Raw genomic sequence first — 13,635 nt, 5'->3', positions numbered from 1 at the left:
ACTAAAATAAAGCTTTCTCAATTTTTTAAAAATCTCATGAATCAAAGTCAGACTTTGCTATGGATCTTGTATGTGATCATATATTCGTATCGACTTACGTATATCATTGTCATCTCCACTCTGTCACTAAATTTCTTTATCTGCAACATAACACAATGAAATAGATCATCTCTAAATTATTTCCTTACTAATGTTCCATGAAAAATTATTGCATACGGTGGCATCCAATGTATATAATATAAAATATTTTAAAATATGCATTGGAAAGCCTTTACAATTAAATATAAAGACTGTGATGAAATTTTAGAGTAAAATTTGTCTATTTGGAATATTTAAATGATTGAATTTGTATTATTCACAAGACCATGAAGGATTTTTTTTTTTTTAACTACGGAGTCAAACTGTTTCAATAACCTTAAAAATATTTATTTAGATAAATAGTCCTAGAATTATGGCCATTTACATTTATGTTAAGTGTTGTCAAGTCAGTTCCGACTCATAACGACCCTGTGTACAGCAGAATAAAATACTGCCCAGTCCTGCGCCATCCTCACAATCATTGTTATGTTTGAGACCACAGTTGCAGCCACTGTGGTCAATCCATCTCATCAAGGGTCTTCTTTTTCCCTGACCCTCTACCTTACCAACCATGATATACTCAGGGACTGGTTCCTTCTGATAACATATCCAAAGTACGTGAGATGCAGTCTTGCCATCCCTGCTTCCAAGGAGCACTCTGGCTGTACTTTTTCCAAGACAGACTTTTTGTTCTTCTGGCAGTCCTTGGTATATTCAGTATTCTTCACCAACAACATAATTCAAAGGCATTAATTCTTCTTCAGTCTTCCTTATTTATTGTCCAGCTTTCATATTACATGTAGCCAATTACTGCCCCTAGACAGTCAACAGAAAGTCAGGCATGAAGTGGTCAGAATAAGATTCCTCACCATTATTGAATCCATCCCTGGGCCCAGCCCCATCGCCTATTCTCTCTCAGCCTTGCTCCAGAGATACTGGTTGTTGAATCAGGAATGATGCCACCAGTCTCTGAGAAGGAAAGATTACCAAAAAAAAAAAGAAAAAAAGCCCAAACCCATTGCCATTGAGTCAATTCCGACTCAGAACGACCCTATAGGACAGAATAGAACTGCCCCATGGGGTTTCCAAGGAGCGGTTGGTGGATTCAAACTGCCGCCTTTTGATTAACAGTGTAGCTCGCTGTAACTCTCAACCACTGCACCAAAGATTACCAGAGGGGAGAAAATGGTATCTGAGTAAAGGAATGTTTCTTGTGACTCTAGAATTAGTTTTGATGTCTTTTGTAATAAGACTGTGGAGGTAATTTCAGGAGAAATTTCAGCGTCAAAATGTATGGTCTTCATCCCCTTGTACCAGAATAACATAGGGTATTTATAAAAAATCTGGATTCCTGAGCCCCACTGAGAGTTTATGAATTGATACTTATGCATACTAAATTTGGAGAGCCATTATTCTTTACAAAAATGTACGGCCTGTCGAACAACAATGAATCTGTGAACTATCTCATAACATGGATGAAACTGGAGGACATTATGCTGAGTGAAATAAGTCAATCACAAAAGGACAAATATTGTATGAGATCTCTATTGTAAAAACCCATGAAAAGTTCACACACAAAATGTAACAATCTTTGTTGGTTACCAGGGATGGGAGGGGTGGGAGGGAAATACTAAATAGGCAATAGACAAGTGGTATCTTGGGTGAAGGGTGAGACAGTACACAATACAGGAGAAACTAGCACAACCTGTACAAGGAAAGGTCATGGAAGCCCCATAGACACATCCAAACTCCCTGAGGGACTGAATTGCTTGATGGAGGGCTGTGGGGACCATGGTCTCAGGGAACATCTAGCTCAATTGGCATGACACAGCTTATAAAGACAATGCTCTACATTCTACCTTGGTGAGTAGTGTCTGGGGTCTTAAAAGCCTGTGAGCGGCCATCTAAGATACTCCCCTGGTCTCATCCCTTTGGGAGCAAGGGAGAATGAAGAGAACAGGATACAAGGAAAAGATTAGTCTGAAGGATTAATTGTCCACAGCTACCAAGGCCTCCACCGGACTGAGTCCAGTACAGCTAGATGGTGCCTGGCTACCACCACTGACTGATCTGACCAGGATCACAACAGAGGGTTCTGGACAGAGCTGGAGAAGGATATAGAGCATAATCCTAACTCACAAAAAAAAGACCAGATTTACTGGCCTAAAGGAGACTGCAGAAACCTCGAGAGTATGGCCCCCAGACACCGTTTTAGCTCAGTAATGAAGTTACCTCCGAGGTTCACTGTTCAACCCGGGAGTGGACAGCCCCGTAAAACCAAATGAGACTAACGAGGTACAGGAGTCCAGTGACAAGGGCCAGAAGGCAGAAGGGGACAAGGAAGCTGGTGATAGGGAACCCAAGGTTGAGTAAGGATATTGTTGATGTGTTGTGAGATTGTTAACCATTGTCATAGGGCAACATTTGTAGTAACTGTTAAATGAGAAACGATTTTGTTCTGTAAACCTTCATCTTAAGTGAGAATAACAGCACAATTGGAAGAGCGTAGTCAATGTCACTGAACTGTGCATGTAGAAATTTTTGAAATGGTGTATCTTTGGCTATGTGTATTTTCACCAAAAAAAAAAGGTTGAGAAGTTAGAGGGTTAATATGTTGTGGGGTTGTTAACCAATGTCATAAAACAACATGTGTACTACTGTTTCATGAGAAACTATTTATTCTGTAAGCCTTCACCTGAAGTACAATAAAATATTAAAAAAAAAAAATGTATGGCCTGTCAAGGGGAATAATTTTTAAAGGTCATGAAGTAATTTAGATCCGCAAGTTCCTCCATCTTTAAGCCATATTTAATATAAAATTAGTTAAGGTATCAAATCCAATTTGACAGTAGGCAAGCATTTCATAAGACTCTACAGATTTCAAGACTGAAAGTTACCTTAATATCCATCTTGTGGACAGCACCCATCTCAGCCCTGCTAAATGGCTGTTTAGTATTGAGTAAATATCTCAAGTGAATGAAAATTTGTAGTGCCTAGAGGTAAGCCATTCCATATTCAGAGAGCATTAGTAGAACATTTCTAAGTTAAAATGTATATCATTTTAATAGGTACTCAATAAGTGTTCATCTTATTTCATAGGTGTGTTAACAATTAGTCTCATTTTCTTTCTCTGTGATAGATTTTCAACTATTAAAAAAACTCAATTTGCTCTACTTTTGAAAAATTATCTTTTTCTTTTCCAGGCTAAATAGCCTCTGGTTGTGACTATTCTCTCCTTGTTTCTCTTTGAATATATTTCCTAATCTTTCACTGTATGAAAAAAAAAGTGTTTCTCAGAACTGAATCTTATATCCCTTGTGTTTCTAGGCTGGTTAAAATAGAAATAAAACAGTAACAACACTAGACTCTTACCTCCCCAATTCAATATAGATACTGTTCTGTAATGAAAAAGCTCTGGATTTATATTACTCGTTTTAGTACTGTATTACCTTATTGATAGATAGATATTGGATGTTTATTTTTAATAAAACCTTATTTCTTTGTCTGAGCTACTACTAAGTGCACCTCCTCAATTCCATTTTGGGGAAGTTGGTCTCATATGCAACTTGGCAAGACTATTTTGAGTACTGGGTTTTTCATTCAGGATATTGGTTTCCTCTCAGCTGAATGATGCCCTTAAATGTTGTGCATATAAATTTGTGTTATTATTTACTAATGAGTAAAAATATCATACAAGATAAAAAAGAAAAATAAAGAAAATGAATGTGGTAGTTCTTTTGAAGAAACCTCTTTTTATGTAGAATTCTTTGTATGTTTTTCAGTTCACTCAAATAAATTATCATAAAATATTTTTGCACACAACGTAGATGTAGGAGACTTTGACAAATGTTCCTAAAATCCAGATATTTAATTCAATATATTTAATTTCACTAGGAAAACTGTCAAAAATTAAATTCAGAAATATTATTCAGCCATACAAAATAATGAAGTACTGCTATATGCTACATTGTAGATAAACCTAGAAATGATTATGTTAAGTAAAAGAAGCCAGACACAAAAGGTTACACATCAGATAATTCCATTTACATGAAATATCTACAAAAGTAATTTATGGACATAGAAAGCAGACTAGTGGTGCCAGGAGCTGGGGGGAGGGAGAAAAGGAGAGTGACTACTTAATGGATATGAGTTCTCCTTTGGGGTTATGAAAATTTTTGAAACTTTACAGAGGTTAACATTGCACACTCTTGTGAATGTACTGAGTGGTACACTTTAAAAGGATTAATTTTATGTTATGTGAATTTCACCTTAATTAAAATGATTAATAAAGAAATAAATAATTCATCTACATCATTTATTTTTTTCCTTGTGAACCTCTTCAGGATAATTACTTCCATTCTTAGCGTTCAAAATTATCATTTAATTGTCTGCTTATAAACTTCTTTTTTTTGGATCAAGTCTTTTGCAAACCCTAGATGATAGGTGACTAATGATGAAGAAAACCAGGTAAGAAAAGTTCCTGCATACTTTTTAGATACTCTAAAATTTACTCTAATTTTTAAAATAGAAAAAGCAGAAAAGATACTGAATCTGAGGTGATAAATATGCAACTTTTCAACTTATCATCCAGTAAAAATTGCAAAGCTGTTTGAAAAGTCTGAGAAACTGCATGCAATTTCTATGAGGACAGAGGCCATCTCTCTTCATTTATTATATCACCAATGCCCAGAGAACTGCTTAGTATTTAATAAGCTCCCATTAAATATTTGTGAATTAATAAATAAATATATAATGGAAGATATGAAAAAAATTATATTTCAGAATACCAGGAAGTTGGAACTATAATTCCCAATAGTCTGTGTACTTTTCAATTTGTTAATTTAAAAAAACAAAACAAAACAAAAAACTGAAATGGTTTATAATATTCTGTATTTGTTATATTCACTTCATGTTTCCTTAAAGTCCAAATAAAAGCTCCTTTTTCATTGACCAAAGTTTTCTAATGGCTTTTTAAGCCATAGATGATATAAATGCAAATATTCACTTTCATTGACTTCTTTTTTTATGTTCTTACAGAGTTGATTACTTGCTTTTTGATATTCTTCTTTTAACTTCTCAGATACCACATTTTGGTTTTCCTCCTATTCACGTTTACTCCACCACAGGCTTTTGTGGGGTCATAACTTCTTCCATATCTCTTAACTTTGGATTGCCCCAGTGACCAGACCTAATCCTCTTCTCTATTTACTTATAGTCCTTTGATGATCTCTTCAATCTCATGGCTTTAAAGGTGACTTCTAACTTCTATGCCAATGTCTGGCAAAATTGTATCTCCAGCCCTGGCTTCTGCTGTACCCAGACTAGTATATGCAACTGCGTATTTGATGTCTCTACCTAGTCCACTCAGATTGTTCAAAAGTGACTTCCTGATTGTGTTCCCCCAAAATTAATCCTCCCATCACTCTCCATCTCAGTTGATAGAAATTTCATTCTTCCAGTCGCTTAGAACAGAAACCCTGGGATCATCTTCAGTTCTTCTCTTCCTCTCACATTGCTCATCCAATCAACCAAGAAGTCATCTTACATCTGTTCTCTAAAAATATCTAGAAAATGGATTGGACTTTAATAGTATGACTTTCCAACTAGAAGAATTGTTTATGGAACATATAGTAAACCAAACCAAACCAAACCAAAACCTGTTGCCGTCGAGTCAATTCTGACTCATAGCAACCCTTTAGGACAGAGTAGAACTGCCCTGCAGGGCTTCCAGGGAGTGGCTAGTGAATTTGAACTACCAACCTTTTGGTTAGCAGCCAAATGCTTAACCACTGTGCCACCAGGGCCCTGTAACATATAGTAGACGGTGGTAAAAAGCCAAAAAGTACAATAAACACATTTAAACTATAGTATGTCATCATTAAAATTTAAACATTTTTTTCTATTTTTAGGAAAAGCCTATGCTCCAGAATTCTATTATGATACCTACAACCCTGTGTGGCAGAACAGACACCGTGTTTATTCCTACAGTCTACAGTGGACACAAATGAATCCTGATGCAGTAGATCGGATTGTTGCATACCGGTTGGGTATTAGGCAGGTAAGGAATTTAATTGGTGCCTCTTTGTGTTTGTGTGATCCTCTGTGAAGGCCTTCTTGCTATAATTTTTATATTCATTGTGCATGAATTCCATAATACATTTTATTACTACTATACACAAACCTGTTCTGAATTACTTACAAATCTTTGAAATTAACTTACACATTTTCTACCATGACAGCAGAGTTATTAAAGCAACTTCGTATGAGCCTTCTGAAATCCTCCATCATTAGATATGCTAGGGAAATTATATAGTATAATTACTGTGAAAAGAAATTTATTTAAGATTTGCTTACACTTACCTTTAGTTCATAATCGTTGTCTTGTTTCTTAAGAAGTTAAATATCTTACATATTTCTACTCTAACTGCCGTAGGCTGGGTTCTATAGAGAAGTAAAACTAGTGAAGCTCATATATATAGAGAGCAAGAGAGAGATTGATCTCAAAGAAATAGCTTATGTGGTTGCGGAGACTGGTAAGTCCCAAAGTCCGTGGGTCAGACTGGATGCTTCTCCTGACGAACCCGAAATCAGCAAGTCAGATGGCAGGTAGCTGGCTCACAGGGCTGCAGAGCTGGTGAATACCAAAGTTGGCAGGTCAGATGACAAGCTACTGGCTCAAATCCCAAGACAGTGGACAGATAATGATGAGCTGAAACAGGATCCATAGCAAGCGAGCTTTGCCAGAGAGTCCGTGTATATATATATATATACACACACACATCAAGTGCAGACCACACCCCTGATGAAACTCCCCTTACAAATGATTGACTGACCACATCAGATCACATTATGGATGTGATTACATTATATTACTCATGGGAGATCACAAAATGGGGGATAATTACATCATATCACAAAATGGAGGATAATTACATAATACTGAGAATCATGGCCTAGCCAAGTTGACACATAACAACCATCACACTAAGGGATTCAAAGTATATATAGGATGTTTTTAAAGTTAATTTAATATACTTGAAGAATAGAAATATTTAAGATACAATAAGAATAACAAAGTATGATGTTTTCCTAAGGTAGCTAAAGATTACGGGTTATGTGGAAAAAAAAAAATCAATATTTTCCAGATGAACCACTGTTAAATTCACTCATCCTTTGTTGCTGTAAATGATATTTATAAAATGATATTTTTAAAAATTAAATGTAGATCTTTACACCGTTTGCTGTTAGGTAGCATAATATTTGGCATGACTGTTTCAGAATAGCAAATATTTTCGAAGATATATTTGATTACCATATAAGGTATTAGCTCTTCCTCACAACTTTGTATTATTCACAGATTTGCAAAACATGTGTGCTACTTTTTTAACTAAGTCACAGAATAGCTTTAGAATTCAGACAGTAGTTAGGCTGAAATTTGCTTGGAGAAAGATTGATCAATCATCAACAGTCCGTTCAACTGTACTATTATAAAACCAGTGATTTTCTATCTAGTTCACAAAGTTATACTAAAAGACCTTGATATGTGCATCATTCAAATTAAGATACATTTCTAATCAAATATTCTTAATGTACATGTGTAATAATCTAAAAAAAATAATAATAATAAAGAACATTTCCTTGTGAAAACATCCTGGCCTTGGTGACTGCTGCTGTCTTGTATAAGTGCTTGCACACCTCTGATTCAGCAGATAGTAGTAGATATTCCAAAAGTTTCTCTCTTACTGCACCTCATTTACACTTGGAATTAACCAGGAAAATCCAAGTGATTCTCAAATCTGTATCAAAATTGTTGGTTCCAGTTGTTCTTATTTGACGATAATTTTCATTTGTTGGAGAGAATATAAGGTGAAAGAGATTAGCAGTTCTTCCTCCTTCAGTTTGTGGGCTTGGCTTATCACTTTCCTGTTCTTTTTCTTAATACAGCTAGTGTTTTTAACTCTTTAATATCTGGAGCATCTTAGAGCACTCTTGAATAGATGCCTGACACTCTTTCTCCCAGTCCTTACCACATTATTTGGTCTTTCACATTCATCTTTTAGTATGCTAACTTTTAAAAATCTAAGACCCTCATACCAAATTGCTGTTTGTACAATTAAATTGTGTTTTTTTTTAGATACCCTTTCCTAGTTCTGGTTTATGTGTAATGATAGTGTCAGAATTTTATTTTTATAATCTCACTTTCTTCCTCAGTTATATTTTCTTAGAGTCTCCAGGTAACTGCCTATTTCCTATATCTTTTTAAAAGGCTTACTGATGTAAATCTGTGGAGCTTTGCTCATAGTTCTCTTCCTTTACTCTAACATGACTCAAATCCTTTGTTCACAACATCTCTATCATGTATACAAGACAGAATGCTTCTCTATATTCCTAAAAATGGTGGATTTTTGAAATCTTTATTTTTTCCAAATAGAAGACATATTTTAACAGTCAGACTTCCTTTCAGGAGGGGTTTGACTAACTGAAGCCCCCTCCCCCTTCTTGACCATATCTTGTACTCATTACTGGCAAACTATCTACTGTAATATACTTGCTATGATTGTTATGCTATTTTGCAACAATAGTTTCTCTTATTCTTTTTTTTAATTTTCTTTTTCTGACATGAATATTCTCTACATTCCTGCTTTTACATTTCTTGATCATAAAACTTCTGTGTAACGACCTGATATTCAGTGATGCATGTTTCCCAATCCCTGGATGGTTCTTTTTTAAAAGTTAGATAATTTCCTTTACTCTGCTTCTTTAGAGTGAATTACATACATGTGAGTATGTGCGTATATAAATTTCCCGCTGCTATGTTTGCTAAGATTATGATTCCACACACAACTGGCCTAGAATTCTAGCCAATCTAGCCTTACCATTTTTTAGCTATATAACCTTGAGCAGGATTCTGACTGTATCTAAGCCTGGGTTCCTACCCTATAAATTGAGGATAATGATACCTACCAGGCAACTGGAGTGTTGGTGGAATACATTTCCCACTTGACCCATTGGCCAGATACCCTTGTGCAGAGCACGACTTTCACAAGCATTTGTGGCACTTATACCCATCTGCCAGAGTTCAGTAAGAATTAAAAAGTGATAGTGCATTTTATGAACTTAACATGGTTAACGTTTTTATTATGTTAGTTTTATTTAATACATGTATATCTTAGGCCTAAGTATTATTCCTAGCATGATTTTCAAAATAATTTCTAGATATTTTTTCATAGTATTTTTATTTAAAAACCTATTATCTTCTATAATGTTCATTTTACTGATCCGCATTTTTCTCTTCCACTTTGAGTCTCAGTTTAAAGCCTTCTTGATCAAATCAGTAAGTTTGCTGCTAATACTGTTCTTTCTAGGTTTTGTGAGATGCTTGCTATCCATTAGAGGAAAACGTATTTCTGGTGTTTAAACCATGGTCCAGAAAACAAATCTTTTCCTTGAACACAATTTTTGAAGCTAACTCTTCACCTCTTACAGCACTGTTCCTTGAGCTTCTTTCTCCTTAGGATTTTATTTTATATTTAGAAATAAGTATTACTTATCTCTAGGGTAATTTTTTCTGATACTCTATTCTAATTGGTAATTTTGATCACAAACTGTCTCTTGCCATAAGAGAGAAGCTTTGGTATATCTTTTTGAGATGTCTCAATAAAAAGTAATGGCCTTAAACTATTCTGCCAGTATGAACAGGAGGTGATGTTCACAGATAGAGCATAAAAAGTAAAGAACATGTGTACACATGTCTCCTTTCCTCACTACCATATCATTAACACTTAACCCTTATATGAAAAATTTTCAGATGCAAAAAATGGCCTCAAAAAGCAACATTTCTTTTGAAGATGCCTTAAGCACAATAGTTTAGGATGATAGGGAAGAAGCATTCTAGATACAATGATACTGGTATAGTTCTTAAAAAAATGTTTAATAATAGGAAGCAAAACTGTTAATGTAAAATAAGTTTATTTTTCTATATTATCTCAGAAAAAAAATTAGATCCTTCTTTCCCAGGTATGTACATTAGATACCAACATTGTCTTAGGACACCATGAGATGCTAGCATTTTTAAAAATCACTCTTGAATTATGATCTGATGATCATGTTTAATGAAGATTTTTTATTATAAGAATATAGGCTTTTTCATCTCCCAGTGTATCTCAGAATATTAAATCAAGAACTTTTAAATATAATCAGCACAACTTGAATGATAGGTTTAAGTAAGCTGCCTTAGGAATATAACCTAAGCAACAAAAGTTTTAAAACAATGGATTTTTTCCTAAAAAAGAGTATTTACATCTTTGATTATTAGCTCAAATTTCATTCAAGAGATTATTAATGATTTTATTACATATTTTATTATTTTAAAGTTTTATTGTTTCAGCCCATATTTTTATTTTGAGCCTATGTATCTAAATGATTTATTGTCTACCATAAAGTACTTAGGTTATCTAGTGTGAAATATCTTCCCTTTTAATATAAAACATGGATGTAATTACTCAGTACATTAGTATATTAGATGAAGTTGGAAAAACAACTTTGAACCTTTAAGACTAACGGCAAACCCAGTTCTAAAGAACCCTACTTTGCTTTTATCCCAGAATCAGTTAGAAATTTTATTGCCTATTGTTAAATCAAATAGGATTATAAAATTATTGTTATGTTACTAAATCCACAGCTGAATGGGGTTGGTAAACTAAACCCAGCATTCCTTTCAGCTTTCTGATAACATTCCAAAACCAGACAAACCAAACCCACTGCCATCGGGTCGATTCTGACTCATAGCGACCCTATAGGGCAGAGTAGAACTGCCCCATAGGATTTCCAAGGAGCACCTGGTAGATGCGAACTGCCAAGCTCTTCACAACTTTTGGTTAGCAGCCAAGCTCTTAACCACTGTGCCACTAGGGCTCCTCTGGTGACATTAGCTAACTCTAAAATTTTGGTTAAATGATATGGCCTATATGTAAATATGTTAAGGCGTGTTGTCTCAGGCTTGAGTGTTGGCTTATATACTTTGTTACGAAATACTCTGGTATGTCTAAAAACAACAACAGCACCTAAATTCTTGAATCACTGCTTCCAGGAACTTAAAAAGAGAACAAGTATATCATGGGACATTAAAATATTAACTCATGGAAAAAAGTTTTCTCAAAATCTTAATGTCCTTAAGTTACACTTTTTAGGCTCAACTAAGCAATTGTTTAATCTCCTTAGACCGCTACTAGCCTTCCAATTATTTGCTTCATTTGTTGCTTAACAAGAAAGAGAAAAAGATTATTCAAATGTCTGATTTCCTTGGTATCTAAGGAATTAAAAGACATGCAAAAGTGTTTCTAAGTTATCTGAATATACCAAACAACATACGCATCAGTTGACTTCATTTGAAACATACACAACTATAGTTTCTAATAATAAAATATTTTAGAATATTATAGTTTTGTTTTTATACTCCATCATAAAGATGCACAATGAATGTGACTTTTTGACTCTTATCTTTGAAAAGCAATATACTTTATTTAATAAAATATCTTAATTGCCCTGTTCCTGTCTTTTTAACAGTCATGATTTATTAAAATGCTTAGAATTGTCATATTCTTTTGATCACCCATTCAGTCAATAAAACTTTGAGTTAATTAAGCATACAGTAAGTACTAGGAATTTAAAAAGGAAAATGAAGAAATAGTGTCAATATCTACTTAAAGTAAGTACTATAATAGAAATAAGGGGCACAGATGGTTCAGTGGCAGAATTCTCACCTTCCATGGGGAGACCGGGATTTAATACCCAGCCAATACACCTCATGTGCAGCCACCACCCATCTGTCAGAGAAGACTTGTGTTTGCTGTTATGCTGAACAAGTTTCAGTGGAGCGTCCAGGCTAATATGGACCTAGGAAGAAAGTCCTGGCCATCTACTTCTGAAAATCAGCCAATGAATCACAATGATCGAACTCACAATTGTGGGGATGACATTAAATTGTGCATGAGGTCCCCATGAATCAAGGGCAGACTCCACAGCAGCTAAAGACAACATAATGGAAATATGTACAAAGTCCCATAAAAGCAGGTATAGGTGCAGTTCGTGCTGCCAGGTAGTGGTGCTAAAAGACATGGTCACTAAGGTAGAGACTTCATTTGTTCATTTGTTAGTTTCATAGGTTTATACTCAAAATTTCTTCTTAAACAGTAATCACTGATAATTAATAATCATTAATCAAAAATGTATTTTTGGTATAATTGAATATTGGATGATTTTATTACAATTTTCGTCTTCATAGACGTGGCTGTAAGTGCTGAGGTACTACTTGTTTTTGCTTCCAGTCAAGACATTATTTTTTTACTTATTTTAATAAACAACTCATCGTTTATTGTTATTTGTAAAAGAATGTTACAATACATTCTCAGTAATGTTTGCAAGTGTAATATATACATAAGTATATACATAAGTTACCGTATGCGTGATAAGTGTGATTATTACTATTGCTAAGTACCTAGTTTAATGTGTTTGCAAAAGAAACACATGAATTTGAGGAGTGTGCAGTGTAATTGTTTGGTGAAAAGGATGACATTTCATGCTTTTTAACAGCTAGAGGGCAATGCAAGAATAGTCTCAGATGAAGTACTAGTACTAGTTTATATGACACAGTCTACAGATGCCAAAGGAGAATGGTAGGATAAGGTAGAAGTAAAAAATGGGACAATATATGCGATTGACTATAGCCAATTGGACAGATTATGTTGAGGTTGAGGGAGATATTTAGAGAATCCATTTGACATGGGACACTTAATACCAGTCCAGGAAGATCTGTGGATATTTGATGAATAATCTGGATTCACTGTATAGTCCTAAGCAAGAGAGTATCACGAATAAAATGACACCTGTAAATTAATCTGATCATACTTACAGAGTATAATAAATTATATTTCAATAGAGGCAGAGACCACAGTTAAGCACGTTTGAGGTAAGTACCAATGATTTAGATCAGTAGAGTAGTGAAGAAAAAGATGAGGAAAAATTGAATTAAAATGTTGAACAGAATTTGAATATTGATTTAATTTTGAGGAACAATTCAAAAAGGACAATAATGTTATATTTTTTACTATTCATTTCAGTATCTTTAGTGAATGTTCTGGAAAGCATCAAATATATAGAAATGAGGGAGGGAGGCAGAAGTACAGAGAAATGTAGAAAAGCCATTTTGTAAATTGGCCCTTTGGCTGTGGAAAATAAATAAAAAACCATAAGCCAAGTAAGAAAAAATGCAATTATCTCCATCTACTAAAAGATGGACGCTGCACATGTCCTCTTCATTTTTGTAAATACTAACTTCACAGTGTATCTATTGGGAGGAATAAACACGTGGTAAATATGAAAGACCTTCGTGATTAATGTAGAAGGCTCTGTGAGATAAGGATAACTTGTCTTGGGAAATTTTAAGTACTTTCTGAGAAGTTTTTCTGAGTCTTTGGTCCTCTGTACAGATTTCACTTCACTTAATAATACTCTTTGGGATAATTAGTCAGACTTCTCCTTTTTCTTTTTTTTTTTTTT

At 34.4% G+C, this 13,635-nt stretch overlaps 1 protein-coding gene across 1 annotated transcript in view; it reads left to right on the top strand.

The window, feature by feature from the left end:
- The window catches only part of MDGA2 (MAM domain containing glycosylphosphatidylinositol anchor 2), a 560,321-nt gene that overhangs the window by 458,411 nt on the left and 88,275 nt on the right, over positions 1 to 13,635 (top strand). Inside the window, exon 10 of the mRNA XM_004387883.3 lies at positions 5,988 to 6,136. Coding sequence (XP_004387940.1) covers positions 5,988 to 6,136 — 149 coding nt within the window. The remainder of the gene's footprint in view (positions 1 to 5,987; positions 6,137 to 13,635) is intronic.

This window comes from Trichechus manatus, unplaced genomic scaffold (assembly GCF_000243295.1).
Source record: "Trichechus manatus latirostris isolate Lorelei unplaced genomic scaffold, TriManLat1.0 scaffold00196, whole genome shotgun sequence".
Classification (NCBI taxonomy): domain Eukaryota; kingdom Metazoa; phylum Chordata; class Mammalia; order Sirenia; family Trichechidae; genus Trichechus; species Trichechus manatus.
Note: the sequence above shows the minus strand (reverse complement) of the source record. Positions and strands in the feature narration are given on the sequence as shown.